Genomic DNA, 23,801 nt, shown 5'->3' with positions numbered 1-23,801 from the left:
TAAAATAAATATGTTGGCTTTAAAATTAACTGGAAACCTAAATATAAAAACAAATTGTAACCGAAACAAAGAAAGAAAAACAAATTACAACAGCAGGTATCTGTAGCAGAATCCAGCCCTGGAGCAACCGCTCGATGGGGAACGAGAACAGATATATTTCATACAGCTCAACGCTGATCACTTACATCCGCAATGATGTCAAATAAACGCACGCGATGTCCTCAACGACGCGGCGGCTCTGGCAACCGACATCTCCGTTACTGATGGAGAAATATCCGGACGGATGCCAGGAACTGCTCAGTGGTTTTCTACCCAAATGTTGTTCTATCAGCGCTTATGTCCTGACGCTTAGTAGACACGTACAGCAGCACCGTGACGATCTGTCTATACATTGTAAACCGAGGACCACAAAGATCTACAAGACCTATAGCAAATTATATTCTTTAATTTCATTTTTTTTTGTTAAGTTAATTTCATATTTAAAGAAATAAATCCAACCACATGGTAAATTCCCATCTTCCATATTCCCTAAAAGTGCGGATTGCTGCAGGATGTAGCAGCACTGTGGCTCAGTGGTTAGCACTTCTGTCTCACAGCACTGGGGTCATGAGTTCAATTCCCGACCATGGGCTTATCTGTGTGTAGTTTCTATGTTCTCCCCGTGTTTGCGTGTGTTTCCTCCGGGTGCTCCGGTTTCCTCCCACACTTCAAAAGTATACTGGTAGGTTAATTGGCTGCTATCAAATTGCCCTTAGTCTCTCTAGGTCTGTGTGTGTGTGTATGTTAGAGGATTTAGTGTGTAAGCTCCATTGGGGCAGGGTCTGATGTGAGTAAGTTCTCTGTACAGTGCTGCGGAATTAGTGGCGCTATATAAATAAATAAATAGATGATGATGATGATGATGATGATGAGGATGTAGAAATGATCCAGGACAGATGGACCCAATGTTGTGTGTCCTGTTTGGTGTCGCCCACATCTGGCACGTTCACGCAATGGAAGTTTTCTGCAGTTGGTGAAAGGTTTTCCCATTTCGTTGTGAGCACATTCAGTAGCACCCGTCACATTGGGTATTGGGGAACAGCTGCCATTCTCAGCTTAAAGTATCCAGCGCCAAACAAATGTAACACACCCAACATCTGTAACACCAAACCCGTTATATGATGAGTTATCTATCCTGCACCATTGGGACCAGTGGCGGATCCAGGGGGGGCCGATCAGGGCGATCGCCCTCCCCTAGCAGGGGCTTGCTGCCGGCGGCTGCACACTGTGCAGGTCCGTTCGGCAGTGGTAATGTGCTGCCCGGCTGCTCTGATTGTGTTTTAAACACAATCAGAGCAGCCGGACAGCACATTATCACTGCCGAACGGACCTGCACATACTGTGCAGCCGCCGGCAGCCTTAGAAGTTAGAAAGGGGGCGGGGCCTAAATCGCCCCCCCCCCCCCCCCCCAATATCGCCCGGGGTAGAAAAAAATTCTAGATCCGCCCCTGATTGGGACCCTATAATCTGCACAATGTCCTCTGTACTGTATAATAACTTTCAGATGATATAAGTAATTCCTCTCCAGAGCCGCAGAACATTGTTCTATCTACTGATTCTTACTAATATATCTTAGAGAACATATGTTGCAAACCAGGACAGCCCCAGACCTGGGCATGAGCTTAGACAGGGGGCTTCCTGCCCCTCTGCCCCAATACACCGTAATTCAAAATAACAGACACCATGAGAATATGGCTACAGCCTTTTATTTGTTTTTTACTATAAACGTCTCTTGGCCAAGTGCCACAAATAGGCCTCAAGAAACTGCACCCTGAACCAAAACCAAGGGTCAGGTACAGGGGAGGGCTGGCGAATGTTAGCCCCGGGGGCAAGACACCACTCGGCAGCCAATTAGGAACATTTTAACGGAAAGAAAATGCAGGTGACCCAGTCCGAGGTAGCCCACTATGGGTGCGGCCTGGAGGGCAGATGCCCCCTTGCCCAGCCCGCCCCTGGTCACGTATGCTGTGCCCATAGCTGGCTAACCACTAGTGGGTGCTTTAATTGACACGTTGCAGATATTAATAGAATTCCGTAGCTGTAAGTAATTGTTTACAGGAAAGTTGTCTCCTTGCTCCAGCACCTGTCTTTATAGTGAGTCTGTAACTGAGACTTCTGGACGGGTGACCAACAGGCAGCTATATTTAGGAGAGTGCTCTTCTATCTGTGTATTGGGTGAGACTCCCACCTCTGAGATGGGACATGAATACACAATAAAGCAGATGTATGGATTACCTGATTAGTTATCTCCTGCAATGCTTGACCCAGAAGCTTACTTTCCATTTACATTACAAGCGGTGTCTATGTCTGTTTTGTTGAATGGATGCCAGAATGAATCACCACAATATATCGATTTGTTTATTTAGCTGCATCATTTCCACAGTAGTTACAGGAAAGAGTTCAGCAGATTGTTCTTTATCATAACCTGAGGGTATTGGAGTAATAATGTATTATCCATCTCTGGGTGAGGAGAGGCCAGCGGTGTATTGTCCGACCTCAGACTACTGCTCCCATTATTGTCACAGTGTTGTAGTACAGACACATTTATGTTTAGTTGTTACCTCTTTTTTCTATATCAGCCAAAGCCGTTCTCCTAGCGAAATATATTATTTCTATTATATCTGATTTTAGTTGGGTTAAATACGGAGACTGAGGACAAATCCAGTTACTAAGAATTAATTTCTTTGCTAATGTGAATATTACCATTAATGTAGGTTGGATCAGATAAAGGTAAAACAGGTTCTCTGTTACCAGGTCCAACGTGTATAGGGCTAAAGGGACTTTATGTGTTATTTATAATATGTACGACCTTGTCCCATATCGTCATCTAGTGATTTCTAGGTATTCCTGGGTCTCTGAGTCTGGGAAGTAAAAGATGTAGCAGTGTTGTGAGAGGAGATACTGGAAGGAGTCTACAGAAACCAATGTTGCATGGAAACGTTTTAGGTAAATGTAAGAATTGATCTACGGAATTGGAAGCTTCTCAGCTCCGGCTTTAATGAGGGAATTTATGTAATGTCTGGATTTAAGGTTCTGTACATGTAAAACCAGAATTTGGAATAAATATATTTTCTTGTAATTGTCTGAAACATATTCTGCATTTACCTCCTGGGTCAGAAATGGAAGAAATACCTTCATAGTGCTGTGTGTAAGTCTGGACATGCGTGACCCAGATCATACGTGTGCAGTTCTAGGGGGACTGCGCAGAGGAGCCGCGTAACCCTTCCCTGGCTGCCTCAGTGAGATATATTTATTAATAAATGTGAACGATAAATTATGAATTATCGCTTTGATGGGGAAGTCAATCATTACCTGACGCGTTGGATACATAAGGATCGTGGTTACATTGCTTGTTGTACGAACCCGTGAGCCCTGTGTATCATTGTGCAGAATATCATGAGGTCTTACAGCAGATACAGTAATATCACATCTCACATCAGAGACATAATGATCTGATTCAGCGCGAGGTGCCCCTGAAAACCGCCATGATGTCCAGCTGCGCACGTCTATGCGGCATATTCCGTTTTCCGCGTTACTATCAAAAGTAACGCAGCTTGCGCACTATAACCATTATTACGGTACCTTTTACACCGGCTTTCTGCTCTCAGCTCGGGGTTAGAATTACTGTAATAATGGTAATACTTTTACCATGCGTTACTTTTGCGAGTACCGTGGCTAATTGAGTTATGCCCCTATGAGCAGAGGGTTCAGACTGAAGATCGCCTCAATGTGTCTCCGCGGACTGTTCCAGAGACATCGCGCTGAATTTAATGTCCCCCCAATATAAGTGATGATCTGATGCAGACAATCGCCCCCAGTTCCTTTCGTCCCTACGTCCCAAATTCACGTGGAGGGGGGGTTCTACCTGCTCAGTTACCAGTGGGTGGAAGGTTACAGACTTTGTTAATGTCCTGGTAATATTACCTACTAGTTAGTGCCTAATACAATCTAGTATTTGGTTTTCTGTTTTTTTTTTTACAGCCCCCCAGTGTCGCTTTGTGTTAATCTCTTACATAAGTGTTAAGCGAAGACCCCCTAAATGATCACAATAACAGGAGGGGAATCGGGAGCAAACAGTAACCATTAATAAGACAGATGACATGCTCTTATATTGAACATTACGCAGTATACAGAGACCCTGTAAGGTCAGTGATTACAGAGCTCACACATATGAGCTTATAGGTGACACAGTCCAGCTGCTGTGACTCTTATCACTGACAGTAAACACAGGAGACCACGGGAGACGTCGCCCTCCAACAACTGCTCTGCATGAATATTATTATTGGGGAAGTCTTTGTATGAAGGTGATTGGACGGCCCAGGGTAATTGGTGATACTGCGATCAGAGTATGAGATTGTCTGACTTCAGGATATGTAAGTCTGCTCTATTAGATGTCCTCTCAGTTCATTCTTACATGTCATTGATAATATATAGGATGTGCAGGTGGAGTGGAGGTGCCCTGTGCCTCCCTCCTCAGGTGCCTCCGCTTCTTCCTAAGTGTAGACTGGGAGTGTGGCGCTGGGCGATGCCACTCATTCAGTGTTGGCATCCTAAGTTCGTCTAGTGGTAACACCAGCCCAGAGTATAAGGCCTCCCTTCTGTGAAATCTATATGTCCTGTAGGGACGCTCTACTCTGTATAATACATCAGAGGTAGTTGTATGAAGTAAGGAAGTCTGTCAGTCTGTCCACGTGTATCCTGTGTGTGACCGCTGAAACGGGGATGGGAGGGGCCAGGTGGATCTGTGACGACAATTATATGTCTGGGTGGAGGAAAAGTGGAATGAAGGAGAGAAGCTGTTAGTATTGCTCCCAGTACAGGAACAACTCTGAAGAATTTTGTAACTGTTAATTTTTGTAATGAATGAGTTATAACCCACGTGGTGACAGTGGTGATATATAGCCATGCCGGAGGGTGACAAAGATAAGGATATATTACACTACTGATGTATTATTAGATGATGTACAAATCTCTATTCCCTTATGGCTGAAAACAAGATTTAAAATGACCGGTTTCTCTGTTACAACACTATAAGAAGCCAACAACAGCTTCCAGGCTTTATTGTAGTGACGGGAGGGAGATGAGAGAACTTATTGTTCATTTATATTTTTAATTATGCTTGATATTTATCATCTAAAATCTCCAGCTCACAAGTGGATAGGTTACAAACATCTGTAACATTCTGTTATTCTACCGCAGCTGCAGAAATGTTGAGAACAATCATTTGCAAATCATCTTATTGTCAGCTGAGCAGAATTGTACCAGTTTTAATGTAAAGTTGAAGTAAACAACATATTGGATACTAAGAGTGGCGGAGCAGAAGTAGTAATGGGTGGAGAGGCTGCGTTTGGAGAGGTTTTAGAGTCTTGTTTTGAAGACCTCTGACCCCTTTTTTTCTCTGGCTGCTATTTTCACTTCATCTACACTTTAGAGTCACATAAATAATGTGTCTGTAAATTGTTGTCCGTCAGTAAACATATTCCCGAGGGTTAGAACTGATGATTCTTTCTCATTCTGTGTCTTTCAGGGTACAAGTCGAATTCTACGTCAATGAAAACACCTTCAAGGAGAGACTGAAACTGTTCTTTATCAAAAACCAAAGATCAAGTGAGATTTACACAGAACTGAGTCTGTCTGTGTCTTATAACCAAAAGATCTGACATTGGCACCCAGTGGTCTTACTGTAGTCCATGGTCCTCACACCCCTAATCCTAAAGTCCCACCCATCCCCCAATATCTGCTCCATCCTACAACAATACTAGGTTACCGTGAAGTTGGCAAGTCTGTCAGTCAGTCAGTCTGTCCAGCACTGTGTGTTATATTTTAGAACATATTGCCGATACAAATTCCTAGAAAGTAATGAATATTTATGATGATTTCAGCCTGTCATGTAGGTGTATTCTCTTTATGGTTACTATGTATCTTCTATATCTAGCAGACACTTGTAGTGTACCCCTCACATGACCTGTTTAACTATTTTCATGACCACAATGATCAGGTTACAAATGTTTGCAAAGTGTCCATTAATAGCACATTTATATCTACTGGCGCATCCATCAATTTCTTTTTATCAAGTATATTACTTTTGTGTTAGAAGCCTGTGTTCACTGTGCATTGTCCGCATAACACTACTACAGTTTTGAAAGGGTTAACAGAGTTTACATTCTTGTCTCTGCCTGTAGAGTGAATGTGTGTTATTATACTGCCATCTACTGGTGCATTGTGGTATAGCGGAGAGTTACAGGGATAATTGTAATGTTGGCACTTTACCTACAGCTTCCAGTGTCTGTGCTACTTGTACCATGTACCGTCACCTCAAATAAACAGTTTCTGGATAATACAACAAGGACAAGATATATACCCCGTTTAGAAGCCGATACATAAATTCTGGCTGTTTTTAACTAGTTGAATCATACATTGGACATAATTATAGGCTACACTAAACCCTGCAATGTGTCTGCACTCTGTTCCCTTAAAAAAGGAGATATAAAATACTAGTGTATAAAATGTAATATTCCCTTCCATTGAGAAAGGCTCACTAAGAAACAGGTTATTTATCTGACTATTTTTCACCATGCAGTAAATAAACGCCATACAGCACCACCTAACATTCACTTCAAGGTGATTCTCTATCTGTGAGTTACCCGGCTCTGGTGTGATAGAGGTCAGGTGGCTGCAAAGTGCCTCTGTTGTTCCCTTGTGTTTTCTATGTGGCTAAAACCTCCAGGAGGGAATAAAACAACATTGATATGACCCACTTCCATCTGGCCCCAGAAATGGGGTCGGTATTCGGAAGGTGACAGCTGGGTCACAATTGGAATATATAACAATTATTAAATGTCTTAGCCAATATTGATCCATTATTTCATATTTCTATGACTGATAGTTGCTCTCCCTCCCCATAGACTTTGCAGATCAGTATTATTTTACCATGGACAGTGTCTCCACACAAACACGGGGAGAACATACAAACTCCTCACAGATGGTCCATGGTCAGGAATAGAACTCATGACCCCAGTGCTGTAAGGCAGAAGTGCTAACCACTGAGCCATCGTGCTGACCCATTATATGTGATGTAACACAGTAATACTGTACTCACAGCAGAATTCCCATTTACAGGCTTATGAGGAAGTTGTCTTTCCTCTGGTTACAATGGGAATCCCAACATTTGTAGAGTCCCAAAGCATTGGGGCAGCACGGTGGCACAGTGGTTAGCATTGCTAGCACACAGCGCTGGGGTCATTTGTTCGATACTGATCAGGTATCTCTCTATCTGTGTGCAGATTGTATGTTCCTGCCTTTAGTCCAAAAACATACCGACAGGCTGGGTTGAGGGGCAGCAGGGGGCATCTGGTCTTAGCAGTTTGAGGGGATGGGGGGGGGGGGGGTTGGTATTGAAAACTCTCCATTTCTCTGAAGTGCTCCTTAGCTCCTTGTACTCTGTAAGACTGACAACTGTCTGCTCTCGTTCTCCAGGCCTCAGAATCCGTCTCTTCAACTTCTCCCTGAAGTTACTCTCCTGCCTCTTGTACATAGTCCGGGTCTTGCTGGACGACCCGGCGCAGGGCATTGGATGGTAAGGCCGCACTACATATATGTACATATTACATTTACATTTGTAATGTGATCATTTCTGTTCTGTGGATAAAGTGAGCGTCTGTCATTATCAGCTGCTAGAGCTGGACGCGTTCCACCGTCCTCTCGGTTTATATGTTTCCCAGAGACCACGTAACGAGGAATTACTGCTCAGCGAACAATCAGTTGATGGTTAGAGGGCGGCCGGTCTTGTAATTGTCACAGATTACTCTAACTCCTGTACATTTAAACGGCGCGTGTGTGTGAATCATTGTTTGTTCATTAATCGTTCCTATGTGGCAGAGGTGATTAGGAAACCGTTTAAATTAGAATAAGGAGAGAGGATGCTGGAATACATTAATAATAACGAGTCTTGTGGGAATGTGGCATGTAAATAATCTGTCTATAATCGGGATATTATGACATGAGGGCTTGTTTATTAGGTATTAGGAAACAGGTGTTCTCTCGGGCTTTCCCCCATACATCAAGGGGTGGACGCCAGTGATAGAAGCGGTAGCTCGGTGTAATGATTCCCCTGCGGTACCACTACAATACGTGTTCTGTGATAGTGTATACTAAGAACACTGCCCACCGTGTAATCTTCCCAGGGACTGATAAGACGTACATGGGGGAGACATCACCAGCGGCCACCAGTACAGTCATCTTGGGGATCGCTGGGGCAGGAGCGTTATATCCTGGTCTCCACATAATTCTAAGCATTAGGTTTGGGATCTACAATCTGGGATATTTGGGACTTCAGAGCACTGTGTGTAAAATATAATAAAACACATTTAAAGTGACCCCCATATTTCCCCACACTGGTGTCCTGTTATAGTAGTTTAGCAGAGCTCCTCATAGTATCACCGTGTCGGTGTCTAGCAGCAGTTATCTTTTCTCTGAACCTTCTGGACATCCTCGGTGGACTCCTGAAAAGTCGGGATTAGTGATCATGTGACGCTCGGCCTCTGTCACACTACGACCTTGTAGGAATCAGTTAGTCCCGGCAATTGATCGAGGTTTGGGAGGATGCGCAGTTTGCGTTCCCTTCACACTACGTCACCATACAGGACACATAAGTTGTGGTTTTATCTTCTTATTACAGTTGGGATTGTGACAAACAGAATTACACAGCGAGAGCGTATCCTCATATCATCAGCTGGTGAGTATAATGACACGTCCGTTATAACCCTATTATTAGCTGGGAGATGGACGCTGCCGATCTGTTGTCCGTAGATGGGACATCCGATAATCTCTGAAATTTCCTAACAGGGATCCAATCATCTGGGTGGATCGGAGGACACCGCTATGGGCAATTCAGGTTAGTGACCCTGTGTGTGAGGTAACAACTACTGCTGCCCCCTCCCATCTCGCTCCTCTTCCATCTATACGTAATGCTGCAGTTAGACTTATTATCTTCCTCTCTCGCTGCACCACATCTGCCTCCCCTCTCTGCCAATCCTTACACCGGCTCCCCTACAGAATCCCCTTCAAGCCCCTCGCCCTCACGTACAAGGCCCTATCCTGCTCCCTACATCTCCACCCTCCTCTCCATACATACTCCCTCCCGCCCTCTCTGATCACTTTTCCTCCCCTCTGATAACCACATCTCACTCCCGAATCGAAGATATCTCCTGTGCTGCCCCCATAATTGGATCTCCCTCGTTCTATCAGACTATCCACTATCCTGTATAGCTTCAAACACGGTCCTTGAAAGCCACCTGTTCATAAAAGCCAACCATTCCTCCAATTAACCACTCTAATATATAGTACACCTCACCCTCACCATCCTCCATCTCTCCCACTCTTCCTTCTTGTCCTCAGATCTCCTTACATCAGCTCACCCCCATGTGTCTGCCCCTTTCTCTTTAGATTGTAAGCTCTAGTGACCAGGACCCTCTTCCTCATTACCTATAACTCTGGTTCACCAGCTACACTGCTCACCTCCTCTTTGGGCTCTCTGCCCATTGTCTTCACTCCCCCATTGTCTTCACTCCCCCATTGTCTTTCAGTGGCTCTAAACCTGTTAGTTGCGCCCACACTAATGGGCACAGGTTTCATCCTGCGCTGAATATACCCCTTGTACCCCATTGTACCCCATTGTACATCCAGCTATCAGTAGCTGTGTGGAGAGTTGTAGTGTTATTAGTGTACTGTATTGTACAGTTACACCATGTACTGTCTTGTTTGCTCTCTGTACAGAGCTGAGGACCTCATGTATAATAAAGATTAATAATAACAACTGTTCTCTAGCGTCAGATTATAAATGATTAGATCTGATCTGTGACCACATTTGGGGGAATTTGGTCATAAATAAATCTCTTCAGGTTGCTCTAGTTGGTGTAGCTGTATATTAGGGGAAGAATAGAGATCAGGGGACCATACCCATTACAGAGATCAGTGTATGTATCTTTAAACGTAGGCATTGAGCGCCCCCTGCTGGTGGTAAATGATATATGAAAACTGCTGCTTGAAGAAGGGTGAGACGTGATATAAGTTATGTTTCTTTACACACCAGAAGGAAGCAGACACATTCCTAATTTGCAAATCAATTTATAATCAGTTGGGAGATACAAATTAACGGGGACACACAAGCATCATCCCAGACTGTTCTACCAGCGTGCCACAATGGAAATCTGGGTGTGATGAAAAATGTGACCATTGGCACAAATTTGATGCATACTAGAGACTACGGCCACCTAACCCTGCTATGAAATGTATGTGCAGACCCCAAAAATCTCTGGTGCCTTCATTATACAGCCCACAGGCCAATGGTGGCTTTATATTGCTGGACCCCCCTATACCCCAATCTCTGGAGGTGATATTGGGCCCCCAATCTCTAGGACCCATATGAAGAAGTCGTCGGACTCCGCTGGGACAGCGCAGTAACCAGTTGACAGCTCCCAGCCCTCTGATTGGTGGATAGATCAAGCCAGTCACCAATCAGTGTGCTGGAGTCTATGCCAGTATACCCAGAAGCATTGGCACATAGCGGTTGTTGATGTACAGGCAGAGGACACTCTATAATAATATTTTATAATAAAACTCCATGAGACTGGCCGGGGGCATCCTCTGTACCCGCCGCTGGTAGGCTGTCCTGGATATATCTCTCTGCCCCCAGTCCAGCTGCCCCTGTATCCTGGTACCTCTCAATAATTGAATATTCCTTGTTTTACAGGTGACTGTGGCTATCATCAGTTTCTGTGAGACCATGCTGCTTATATACCTCAGCTATAAGGTAAGATCTATATATGTATTTATTGTTCATACTTCTGAGCAGAGATCCTGTTACACAGCACCGTGTCCTGCAGATCTGTGGAAAGGATGAGGCTAAATTAGCCCTCATAATATGCAGATAATGAACATGATCATGTAATTATATGATCATAAACAGTGACATCACTGCTGTATCCTTATAACAATATTACGTATATCAGAGTGTAACAATATGGTCTTATAATAGTATTAATGGTCTGGGGTATTAATGGGATTTTTACCCGTTTCTGTGTTTAATCCACAGGGTAACATCTGGGAACAAATCATTAGGATTTCATTCATTTTGGAGATGATAAACACGGTTCCCTTCATCATCACGGTAAGTCTGGGTCCACGGAGATTCGATCTGTTGCTCTGGGATGTGGTTGAGGTTTTCCGGGCCTGTTGTAGATGTAGTTTTGGAAGATGCAAAAACAATGTTATTATCACTGAATGAAGTTGCACTTTTATAGTCACTCCTAATAGTCCCTGCGCTCAGACGCAGACACCGACCTGTAGCTGGTGCAAGAGATACGGCAGAACAGTAAACACCTGAGAGACGCTGAAAGCTGGATTGGATCGTGGCTGCGTGCGCCCTACTGTACACTGACCACTGCAAAACGCCCCTTCCCAGCCGTGTTCACTCCCAGGAATTGTAGGCTGTAGGAATTCCTTGGCCCTAGTGGACGTTTCTCCCGGATCTGGGATGCGCAGACCCATATTCTGTATGATACGCTCAGAACGGGCAGACGCGTGTTTAGATGAATCAGGACCATTGTGTTTTATTGTTTAGCTGATTCAAGTACAGTTTGTTGTTCCTGGACTTCTCTCTGCACCACATACAGCTGTATGATGGTGTTTATTAACTATATTTGATGAAGAATATGTGTCAATATCAATACTATTCAGACTATGTGAATATGTAACACAAAGTCCCCTTTTTTTTATTCTTATCCCCCAATTAATACTAAGATGATTTGCAGTTATTAATTATTTTGCTGCCTTCTGCTGGATAAATAAGCATGTATTGATTTTTCCCCTCTAACCTATCTACTTGTGCGCTGCACATGTGTTAAGGGCTGGACTTACTGATTACAGACATGATCTTGGTAAATCAGAAGTGTGCTTGGGCGGATCAAGACTTTTTTCTTTCAAATTAGATTTTTGACATTTATATTTTTCCCCAGGTAGTATGTGGGGGCATGAGGGAAGTGGGGGGAGGGGGGATTTGGACGATAATAAGTATCTGTTGGCATCACCAATTGCCCTGTGCTGTATTAGGGGCAGACCAGGGCCGATGAGAAATCTTTGGGGCTGCCAAGATACAGGTTGAGGTCTCCATGACGCCCTCCTTTTGTCAAAACCACCAAATAAAAACATGGAAGGAGCTTTGGCTGCCCAATGGATGATCCAGCTGTCTGTCTGTGTGCTCTGAATCCATCAGAATGATCCCCCCCCTGCTAGGAATGGAACGTTCCTTCCGAAGTTCTGAGCACAATGCAGAGAGCTGCCGGCTGCACATTACTACCTGTAGGATGAATAGAGCCCCGGGTGCCGCTGTCCCCACGCAGTCCTTTGTTCCCCGGCCTTGAATGTCACGTCTACTCACAAAGTCACCGTGGGAATAAAATGAAATATGATTTTCTTTAGTAATTGACTTGAAACCTCAGAACGGGAAAGTATTGAAATAATTACTATGAAGGTGGAAGGTTGATGTGTGCGGTGTTTCCACGTCTCTAACAGACATTTCACTGCCAGACTATTCCTGCTCTGTTACTAGTGACAAGTTCTCCCATCATCACTGTTACTGAGCGGAGATACCGGTCTCTGAAGGTCATTAACGTACCGGAAAGGCCTCAGAGCCAGTAATCCTCTTGAGGTACAGAGGCCGGGCTGGGTCCCTACGCTCAGGGCTTGTTCTAGAGAAGGTCGGCCATAGGCTGTTCTACCCACTCCCAGTATAAGTTGTAGGATATGCCTGTAGCCAGGGCTGGCGGGGCCCCACACTGCTGTTGGGCCCCATACTGCAGTACTCCCTGTACGCCCCTGATGGCGGCCCTGCCTGTAGCCCAAGGAGAGATCTAGTAACAAGTTGTTGCTGAACACCAGTGAGACCCCCAGGGAGACCCCATTCCTGCTCTATTGCCCGTTGCTGCGTTGGATCATCCTCTGCGGGTTCATGCTCTGGGAACGTAAGTACAGAGAGCTGCAGATCGCAGCTGCCACATGTCGCTCCTTCTGCGCTAATTTGTCTGCAATGGAGACATCTGGGAGATCCCATCTCTGCCCAGACCGAGTACTCGCTGCACCAGAGATCGATGGCAACAAGAGAGGAAAATGTACCTGGGCCTCAATAATAAGCCCTATCCGGCTTGTAGGAATCCGATGTGAGTCTGTGATTGTCTGGGAGATGGTACACGGTGTACAGAGAGGTTGTGTTCTTCCACCGCTCACATCTGTGTTTATTACAAGCAATTTGCTTTTTGTTGTTATCTTTTAATGTGTAATACGAGCCACTAACCTGCTATTAATAGCTGCTGCCACCAGTGCCTAACTCTGGACCTGTAGGTGTTTGTAATACACATACATACATACATACATACATACATACATACATACATACATACATACATACATACATACATACATACAACATACACACATTTACACACACACACACATATATACACATGCACACACATATGTACACACACATATATACACATGCACACATATGTACATACATACAACATACACACACATGTACACACAAACATATATATATATACACACACGCAGACACATATGTACACACATACATGCACACACACACATATATATATATACACATGCACACACACATATATATATATATATATATATATATATATATATATACACACATGCACACACATATGTACATACATACATACAACATACACACATGTACACACACATATTTATACACGCACACACACATATGTACACACATACATGCACACACGTACGCACACACATGCACACACATATATATACACACACACATGTACACACATACATGTATGCACACACACACACACGTACACACATATGTACACAGACATGCACACACATGTACACACACACATGCACACATAGCACAAGTCATCCGTTCCACGTCTGTAAGATGAATGTCTCTCTTTGTTCCTCCCCAGATATTTTGGCCTCCTCTAAGGAATCTGTTTATCCCGGTTTTCCTGAACTGCTGGCTGGCAAAGTGTGTGCTGGAGAATATGATAGTAAGTATTGTCAGTCACGTCCCCGATGATAGCTGAGGGCCGGGGAAGTGTCAGATCACTGTCTGTCTTCATCTTGTGCTGCTTTTAGAACATCGTATACGTATGAGGACTAATCCATAACATTGATATTTTCACATATGACTCGTGGAGGTAAAATATGCTGTTCAGTGTTACCCTGACATTCCCCTGCAGTCATTTGAGCTACTGTGACATCACTGGCCCCGCCTCTGTATATGAATCAAGCAAATAACACAGTGCATTTCTGTAAAGCAAGTCTCCCAGGCTGTCAGTCACTGCTGTTTAGACACCTCCCTCCTACTGCAGTGGAGTGACGAGCATGGTGGATGTATTACTTCATGTAATGTGTGGGTAGCTGGGCTGATGATCCTTGTGTAGCAGAAAGTAGGGATCAGAGAAATGTAGACAATAGTTATTGGACCAGTTTAACTGTCAGCTGTTGGGGATTTGGGGGTCTTGATGTGGACTCTCTGGAGATAAACGTAGGTTGAGACCAGGATTGGTTGGGAGCTGGCTGCCTGTGTTTGATTGGCTCATCCAAGTTCAGCCTCAATCCCCGGGAAACAAAGTCCTGTCCGGACCTTTGTAGGTGAGAACCTGATTATTGAGTAAACATTGGAGTAATAAAATAAATAAATTGCAACTTTATTTAAGAGTCAGTCACACTCAAAACCCATTATTGGCCCATTATTGGGTTGGTGCTGAACACACATCTTCTCGTCTTAACTTCATGTTGGCAACTTGTGGCAATCCTGCTGTCGGGGCATGCTGAGAATTGTAGTCCTACCACAGTTGTTGGGACACAGGTTTTTTAATCCTGTTCTCAACCTGCCCTTTCCGTTCCTACCTCCCTACTTAACAGTGGGGGCTGACAATTTATTCTCCTGATTCCAGTCCTGATTAGATCACTTATGACAAGTGGACAGGAATTATTTTCTAGCACGCCGCTGATTTTTGCAAAAGTAAAGTAATTAGGGATAAAAATCTGTGTTTTTAAAATTAATTTTTAATAGGATTTTGAATTCCTGTTTCTGACCTCTCGTCCTGTGACGTCAGTCATTGTATTCACCCCTTAGCTGCTGGTCATTGTGACATTAACGAGGTTAATTGCAGTATTGCTGCAGAGTAAGGCCCCGATCTATGCAGGGAGAGGATGGATGATATTGGATGTCGGCTGTGTAAAGTAATGATTCTCAGATTGTTACAACCGGTTCAAAATTCTCCAAATGTGCAAAACCCAAATCTATTACGTACCAAAACATTGAAGCAATTTACCTCCCGATGGCGGAGCCGGGATGGAGCCGGTATATATCTGTATGTGTGCGTTCAGCCTGTATCGCATCCTTAAACAGTATCCGCGTTATGTTTCAGAACGATCTTCATCGCGCCATCCAGAGGACGCAGTCAGCCATGTTTAATCAGGTGATCATTCTGATCTGCACTCTGCTATGCCTTGTGTTCACAGGGTAAGAGGCCGTTTCTCTGTTTGTTGTACATATGGGCGCAGTAGCGCAATGTTTCCTTCACAGCGCAGGTTTTCTGGATTTCTCACAACCAGCCCTGGACATTATTATGGTCAAATCTGTGGCGTTTTATATTGAATTTCCTCAGGATTTGTTAAAATGATTTCATCCCATAAACAGGGGAAAGCCGGGAATGATCTGTGTACTTACACTTATATTACATATAGCTGAGTGTAACGTACCCTGAACCTGCAGCACTGGGGACCCTGACGCTGGTGGATGATGAGATATAAGAAGAAGTGATGTTATAGATAATACAGGACATAAAACTGTATCAGGCTGGGAAGGATCCAGATCATCATTAATCAGCAGAGATCTGTCCTGAACATTATAATTTATGACCCTTATAATGAATGGTGTAATCTGATTTTAGCTCTGTGTGACTCCTACATCCAGCTCCAGCTCTATAACCAGTGTGTGGTCTGTGTAATACACAGTCATCATTTACACTCACTATTACTCTGCAGTGTAATCACTAACTGTGATGAAATCCTGACTCTGCATGATAATAAATATCCTACACTAAGAAAGTGTTGATCCGTCCGTGTCCCGTGTGTATGTCTCGTGTCCCGTGTGTGTGTCCCCATGTCCCGTGTGTATGTCTCGTGTCCCGTGTGTGTGTCCCCATGTCCCGTGTGTATGTCTCGTGTCCCGTGTGTGTGTCCCCATGTCCCGTGTGTATGTCTCGTGTCTCGTGTGTGTGTCCCCATGTCCCGTGTGTATGTCTCGTGTCTCGTGTGTGTGTCCCCATGTCCCGTGTGTATGTCTCGTGTCTCGTGTGTGTGTCCCCATGTCCCGTGTGTATGTCTCGTGTCTCGTGTGTGTGTCCCCATGTCCCGTGTGTATGTCTCGTGTCTCGTGTGTGTGTCCCCATGTCCCGTGTGTATGTCTCGTGTCTCGTGTGTGTGTCCCCATGTCCCGTGTGTATGTCTCATGTCTCGTGTGTGTGTGTCCATGTCCCGTGTGTATGTCTCGTGTCTCGTGTGTGTGTGTCCATGTCCCGTGTGTATGTCTCGTGTCCCGTGTGTGTGTCCCCATGTCCCGTGTGTATGTCTCGTGTCCCGTGTGTGTGTCCCCATGTCCCGTGTGTATGTCTCGTGTCTCGTGTGTGTGTCCCCATGTCCCGTGTGTATGTCTCGTGTCTCGTGTGTGTGTCCCCATGTCCCGTGTGTATGTCTCGTGTCTCGTGTGTGTGTCCCCATGTCCCGTGTGTATGTCTCGTGTCTCGTGTGTGTGTCCCCATGTCCCGTGTGTATGTCTCGTGTCTCGTGTGTGTGTCCCCATGTCCCGTGTGTATGTCTCGTGTCTCGTGTGTGTGTGTCCATGTCCCGTGTGTATGTCTCGTGTCTCGTGTGTGTGTCCCCATGTCCCGTGTGTATGTCTCGTGTCTCGTGTGTGTGTCCCCATGTCCCGTGTGTATGTCTCGTGTCTCGTGTGTGTGTGTCCATGTCCCGTGTGTATGTCTCGTGTCTCGTGTGTGTGTCCCCATGTCCCGTGTGTATGTCTCGTGTCTCGTGTGTGTGTCCCCATGTCCCGTGTGTATGTCTCGTGTCTCGTGTGTGTGTCCCCATGTCCCGTGTTTGTCTCTGTGTCTCGTGTGTGTGTCCCCGTGTCCCGTGTTTGTCTCTGTGTCCCGTGTGTATCCGTGTCCCGTGTTTGTCTCTGTGTCTCGTGTGTCCCCGTGTCTCGTGTGTCCCCGTGTCTCGTGTGTGTGTCCCCGTGTCTCGTGTGTGTGTCCCCGTGTCCCGTGTGTGTGTCCCCGTGTCCCGTGTTTGTCTCTGTGTCCCGTGTGTGTCCGTGTCCCGTGTTTGTCTCTGTGTCCCGTGTGTGTATGTCCGTGTTCCATGTGTATGTGTGTCCCATGTCTCAATAGATCTTTTAAAACTTTAACTTCATTTTTATATGTTGCTACATTTCTGCATGTGGAGCCCATCAGAATGTTAGTCTATAAATATGATGTCTCGTCTGCCCTGTAATCAGGAGGTGCCCCGGGGTACAGCCGTTACCCCCCTACACGTTCCCTGCCCTGTAATCAGGAGGTGCCCCGGGGTACAGCCGTTACCCCCCTACACGTTCCCTGCCCTGTAATCAGGAGGTGTCCTGGGGTACAGCCGTTACCCCCCTACACGTTCCCTGCCCTGTAATCAGGAGGTGTCCTGGGGTACAGCCGTTACCCCCCTACACGTTCCCTGCACTGTAATCAGTAGGTGTCCTGGGGTACAGCCGTTACCCCCCTACACGTTCCCTGCCCTGTAATCAGGAGGTGTCCTGGGGTACAGCCGTTACCCCCCTACACGTTCCCTGCACTGTAATCAGTAGGTGTCCTGGGGTACAGCCGTTACCCCCCTACACGTTCCCTGCACTGTAATCAGGAGGTCCCCTGGGGTACAGCCGTTACCCCCCTACACGTTCCCTGCACTGTAATCAGGAGGTGCCCTGGGGTACAGCCGTTACCCCCCTACACGTTCCCTGCACTGTAATCAGTAGGTGTCCTGGGGTACAGCCGTTACCCCCTACACGTTCCCTGCCCTGTAATCAGGAGGTGTCCTGGGGTACAGCCGTTACCCCCCTACACGTTCCCTGCACTGTAATCAGTAGGTGTCCTGGGGTACAGCCGTTACCCCCCTACACGTTCCCTGCCCTGTAATCAGGAGGTGTCCTGGGGTACAGCCGTTACCCCCCTACACGTTCCCTGCACTGTAATCAGTAGGTGTCCTGGGGTACAGCCGTTACCCCCCTACACGTTCCCTGCACTGTAATCAGGAGGTCCCCTGGGGTACAGCCGTTACCCCCCTACACGTTCCCTGCACTGTAATCAGGAGGTGCCCTGGGGTACAGCCGTTACCCCCCTACACGTTCCCTGCACTGTAATCAGGAGGTGTCCTGGGGTACAGCCGTTACCCCCCTACACGTTCCCTGCACTGTAATCAGGAGGTCCCCTGGGGTACAGCCGTTACCCCCCTACACGTTCCCTGCCCTGTAATCAGGAGGTGCCCCGGGGTACAGCCGTTACCCCCCTACACGTTCCCTGCACTGTAATCAGGAGGTGCCCCGGGGTACAGCCGTTACCCCCCTACACGTTCCCTGCCCTGTAATCAGGAGGTGCCCTGGGGTACAGCCGTTACCCCCTACACGTTCCCTGTACTGTAATCAGGAGGTCCCCTGGGGTACAGCCGTTACCCCCCTACACGTTCCCTGCCCTGTAATCAGGAGGTGCCCTGGGGTACAGCCGTTACCCCCTACACGTTCCCTGCCCTGTAATCAGGAGGTGTCCTGGGGTACAGCCATTACCCCCCTACACGTTCCCTGCACTGTAATCAGGAGGTATCCTGGGGTACAGCCATTACCCCCCTACACGTTCCCTGCACTGTAATCAGGAGGTCCCCTGGGGTACAGCCGTTACCCCCCTACACGTTCCCTGCCCTGTAATCAGGAGGTGCCCTGGGGTACAGCCGTTACCCCCTACACGTTCCCTGCCCTGTAATCAGGAGGTCCCCTGGGGTACAGCCGTTACCCCCTACACGTTCCCTGCCCTGTAATCAGGAGGTGTCCTGGGGTACAGCCGTTACCCCCCTACACGTTCCCTGCACTGTAATCAGGAGGTGTCCTGGGGTACAGCCGTTACCCCCCTACACGTTCCCTGCCCTGTAATCAGGAGGTGCCCCGGGGTACAGCCGTTACCCCCCTACACGTTCCCTGCACTGTAATCAGGAGGTGCCCTGGGGTACAGCCGTTACCCCCCTACACGTTCCCTGCACTGTAATCAGGAGGTGCCCCGGGGTACAGCCGTTACCCCCCTACACGTTCCCTGCCCTGTAATCAGGAGGTGTCCTGGGGTACAGCCGTTACCCCCCTACACGTTCCCTGCCCTGTAATCAGGAGGTGTCCTGGGGTACAGCCATTACCCCCCTACACGTTCCCTGCACTGTAATCAGGAGGTCCCCTGGGGTACAGCCGTTACCCCCCTACACGTTCCCTGCCCTGTAATCAGGAGGTGCCCCGGGGTACAGCCGTTACCCCCCTACACGTTCCCTGCACTGTAATCAGGAGGTGCCCCGGGGTACAGCCGTTACCCCCCTACACGTTCCCTGCCCTGTAATCAGGAGGTGCCCTGGGGTACAGCCGTTACCCCCTACACGTTCCCTGTACTGTAATCAGGAGGTCCCCTGGGGTACAGCCGTTACCCCCCTACACGTTCCCTGCCCTGTAATCAGGAGGTGCCCTGGGGTACAGCCGTTACCCCCTACACGTTCCCTGCCCTGTAATCAGGAGGTGTCCTGGGGTACAGCCATTACCCCCCTACACGTTCCCTGCACTGTAATCAGGAGGTATCCTGGGGTACAGCCATTACCCCCCTACACGTTCCCTGCACTGTAATCAGGAGGTCCCCTGGGGTACAGCCGTTACCCCCCTACACGTTCCCTGCCCTGTAATCAGGAGGTGCCCTGGGGTACAGCCGTTACCCCCTACACGTTCCCTGCCCTGTAATCAGGAGGTCCCCTGGGGTACAGCCGTTACCCCCTACACGTTCCCTGCCCTGTAATCAGGAGGTGTCCTGGGGTACAGCCGTTACCCCCCTACACGTTCCCTGCACTGTAATCAGGAGGTGTCCTGGGGTACAGCCGTTACCCCCCTACACGTTCCCTGCCCTGTAATCAGGAGGTGCCCCGGGGTACAGCCGTTACCCCCCTACACGTTCCCTGCACTGTAATCAGGAGGTGCCCTGGGGTACAGCCGTTACCCCCCTACACGTTCCCTGCACTGTAATCAGGAGGTGCCCCGGGGTACAGCCGTTACCCCCCTACACGTTCCCTGCCCTGTAATCAGGAGGTGTCCTGGGGTACAGCCGTTACCCCCCTACACGTTCCCTGCCCTGTAATCAGGAGGTGTCCTGGGGTACAGCCATTACCCCCCTACACGTTCCCTGCACTGTAATCAGGAGGTGCCCCGGGGTACAGCCGTTACCCCCCTACACGTTCCCTGCCCTGTAATCAGGAGGTGTCCTGGGGTACAGCCGTTACCCCCCTACACGTTCCCTGCACTGTAATCAGGAGGTGCCCCGGGGTACAGCCGTTACCCCCCTACACGTTCCCTGCCCTGTAATCAGGAGGTGCCCTGGGGTACAGCCGTTACCCCCCTACACGTTCCCTGCCCTGTAATCAGGAGGTGCCCCGGGGTACAGCCGTTACCCCCTACACGTTCCCTGCCCTGTAATCAGGAGGTGTCCTGGGGTACAGCCGTTACCCCCCTACACGTTCCCTGCACTGTAATCAGGAGGTCCCCTGGGGTACAGCCGTTACCCCCCTACACGTTCCCTGCCCTGTAATCAGGAGGTGCCCCGGGGTACAGCCGTTACCCCCCTACACGTTCCCTGCCCTGTAATCAGGAGGTGTCCTGGGGTACAGCCGTTACCCCCCTACACGTTCCCTGCACTGTAATCAGGAGGTGCCCTGGGGTACAGCCGTTACCCCCCTACACGTTCCCTGCCCTGTAATCAGGAGGTGTCCTGGGGTACAGCCGTTACCCCCCTACACGTTCCCTGCCCTGTAATCAGGAGGTGTCCTGGGGTACAGCCGTTACCCCCCTACACGTTCCCTGCCCTGTAATCAGGAGGTGCCCCGGGGTACAGCCGTTACCCCCTACACGTTCCCTGCCCTGTAATCAGGAGGTGTCCTGGGGTACAGCCGTTACCCCCCTACACGTTCCCTGCACTGTAATCAGGAGGTGTCCTGGGGTACAGCCGTTACCCCCCTACACGTTCCCTGCCCTGTAATCAGGAGGTGTCCTGGGGTACAGCCGTTACCCCCCTACACGTTCCCTGCCCTGTAATCAGGAGGTGTCCTGGGGTACAGCCGTTACCCCCCTACACGTTCCCTGCCCTGTAATCAGGAGGTGCCCCGGGGTACAGCCGTTACCCCCCTACACGTTCCCTGCCCTGTAATCAGGAGGTCCCCTGGGGTACAGCCGTTACCCCCTACACGTTCCCTGCACTGTAATCAGGAGGTGCCCCGGGGTACAGCCGTTACCCCCCTACACGTTCCCTGCCCTGTAATCAGGAGGTGTTTGTCTCTGTGTCTCGTGTGTGTCCGTGTCCCGTGTTTGTCTCTGTGTCTCGTGTGTCCCCGTGTCTCGTGTGTCCCCGTGTCCCGTGTTTGTCTCTGTGTCCCGTGTGTGTCCGTGTCCCGTGTTTGTCTCTGTGTCTCGTGTGTCCCCGTGTCTCGTGTGTCCCCGTGTCTCGTGTGTGTGTCCCCGTGTCCCGTGTGTGTGTCCCCGTGTCCCGTGTTTGTCTCTGTGTCCCGTGTGTGTCCGTGTCCCGTGTTTGTCTCTGTGTCTCGTGTGTCCCCGTGTCTCGTGTGTCCCCGTGTCTGGTGTGTGTGTCCCCGTGTCCCGTGTGTGTGTCCCCGTGTCCCGTGTTTGTCTCTGTGTCCCGTGTGTGTATGTCCGTGTTCCATGTGTATGTGTGTCCCATGTCTCAATAGATCTTTTAAAACTTTAACTTCATTTTTATATGTTGCTTCATTTCTGCATGTGGAGCCCATCAGAATGTTAGTCTATAAATATGATGTCCCGTCTGCCCTGTAATCAGGAGGTGCCCTGGGGTACAGCCGTTACCCCCCTACACGTTCCCTGCACTGTAATCAGTAGGTGTCCTGGGGTACAGCCGTTACCCCCCTACACGTTCCCTGCACTGTAATCAGGAGGTGCCCTGGGGTACAGCCGTTACCCCCCCTACACGTTCCCTGCACTGTAATCAGGAGGTCCCCTGGGGTACAGCCGTTACCCCCCTACACGTTCCCTGCACTGTAATCAGGAGGTGCCCCGGGGTACAGCCGTTACCCCCCTACACGTTCCCTGCACTGTAATCAGTAGGTGTCCTGGGGTACAGCCGTTACCCCCCTACACGTTCCCTGCCCTGTAATCAGGAGGTGTCCTGGGGTACAGCCGTTACCCCCCTACACGTTCCCTGCACTGTAATCAGGAGGTGCCCCGGGGTACAGCCGTTACCCCCCTACACGTTCCCTGCCCTGTAATCAGGAGGTGTTTGTCTCTGTGTCTCGTGTGTGTCCGTGTCCCGTGTTTGTCTCTGTGTCTCGTGTGTCCCCGTGTCTCGTGTGTCCCCGTGTCCCGTGTTTGTCTCTGTGTCCCGTGTGTGTCCGTGTCCCGTGTTTGTCTCTGTGTCTCGTGTGTCCCCGTGTCTCGTGTGTCCCCGTGTCTCGTGTGTGTGTCCCCGTGTCCCGTGTGTGTGTCCCCGTGTCCCGTGTTTGTCTCTGTGTCCCGTGTGTGTCCGTGTCCCGTGTTTGTCTCTGTGTCTCGTGTGTCCCCGTGTCTCGTGTGTCCCCGTGTCTGGTGTGTGTGTCCCCGTGTCCCGTGTGTGTGTCCCCGTGTCCCGTGTTTGTCTCTGTGTCCCGTGTGTGTATGTCCGTGTTCCATGTGTATGTGTGTCCCATGTCTCAATAGATCTTTTAAAACTTTAACTTCATTTTTATATGTTGCTTCATTTCTGCATGTGGAGCCCATCAGAATGTTAGTCTATAAATATGATGTCCCGTCTGCCCTGTAATCAGGAGGTGCCCCGGGGTACAGCCGTTACCCCCCTACACGTTCCCTGCACTGTAATCAGTAGGTGTCCTGGGGTACAGCCGTTACCCCCCTACACGTTCCCTGCCCTGTAATCAGGAGGTGTCCTGGGGTACAGCCGTTACCCCCCTACACGTTCCCTGCACTGTAATCAGGAGGTGCCCTGGGGTACAGCCGTTACCCCCCCTACACGTTCCCTGCACTGTAATCAGGAGGTCCCCTGGGGTACAGCCGTTACCCCCCTACACGTTCCCTGCACTGTAATCAGGAGGTGCCCCGGGGTACAGCCGTTACCCCCCTACACGTTCCCTGCACTGTAATCAGTAGGTGTCCTGGGGTACAGCCGTTACCCCCCTACACGTTCCCTGCCCTGTAATCAGGAGGTGTCCTGGGGTACAGCCGTTACCCCCCTACACGTTCCCTGCCCTGTAATCAGGAGGTGTCCTGGGGTACAGCCGTTACCCCCCTACACGTTCCCTGCACTGTAATCAGGAGGTGCCCTGGGGTACAGCCGTTACCCCCCCTACACGTTCCCTGC

The 23,801-nt window shown here is 48.7% G+C and overlaps 1 protein-coding gene across 7 annotated transcripts in view; it reads left to right on the top strand.

Moving 5' to 3' along the window:
* The window catches only part of KCNT1 (potassium sodium-activated channel subfamily T member 1), a 227,520-nt gene that overhangs the window by 128,263 nt on the left and 75,456 nt on the right, over window positions 1-23,801 (top strand). For all 7 annotated transcript variants that reach the window (XM_075185792.1, XM_075185798.1, XM_075185796.1 and 4 more), the window contains 8 exons: window positions 5,567-5,646; window positions 7,516-7,615; window positions 8,717-8,773; window positions 8,884-8,932; window positions 10,790-10,849; window positions 11,132-11,206; window positions 14,061-14,144; window positions 15,534-15,628. In XM_075185792.1, coding sequence (XP_075041893.1) covers window positions 5,567-5,646; window positions 7,516-7,615; window positions 8,717-8,773; window positions 8,884-8,932; window positions 10,790-10,849; window positions 11,132-11,206; window positions 14,061-14,144; window positions 15,534-15,628 — 600 coding nt within the window. The remainder of the gene's footprint in view (window positions 1-5,566; window positions 5,647-7,515; window positions 7,616-8,716; window positions 8,774-8,883; window positions 8,933-10,789; window positions 10,850-11,131; window positions 11,207-14,060; window positions 14,145-15,533; window positions 15,629-23,801) is intronic.

This window comes from Mixophyes fleayi, chromosome 9 (genome assembly GCF_038048845.1).
Source record: "Mixophyes fleayi isolate aMixFle1 chromosome 9, aMixFle1.hap1, whole genome shotgun sequence".
In the NCBI taxonomy this organism is placed as follows: Eukaryota; Metazoa; Chordata; class Amphibia; order Anura; family Limnodynastidae; genus Mixophyes; species Mixophyes fleayi.
The sequence above is the reverse complement of the archived record's forward strand: the minus strand, read 5'-3'. Positions and strand labels throughout refer to the sequence as shown.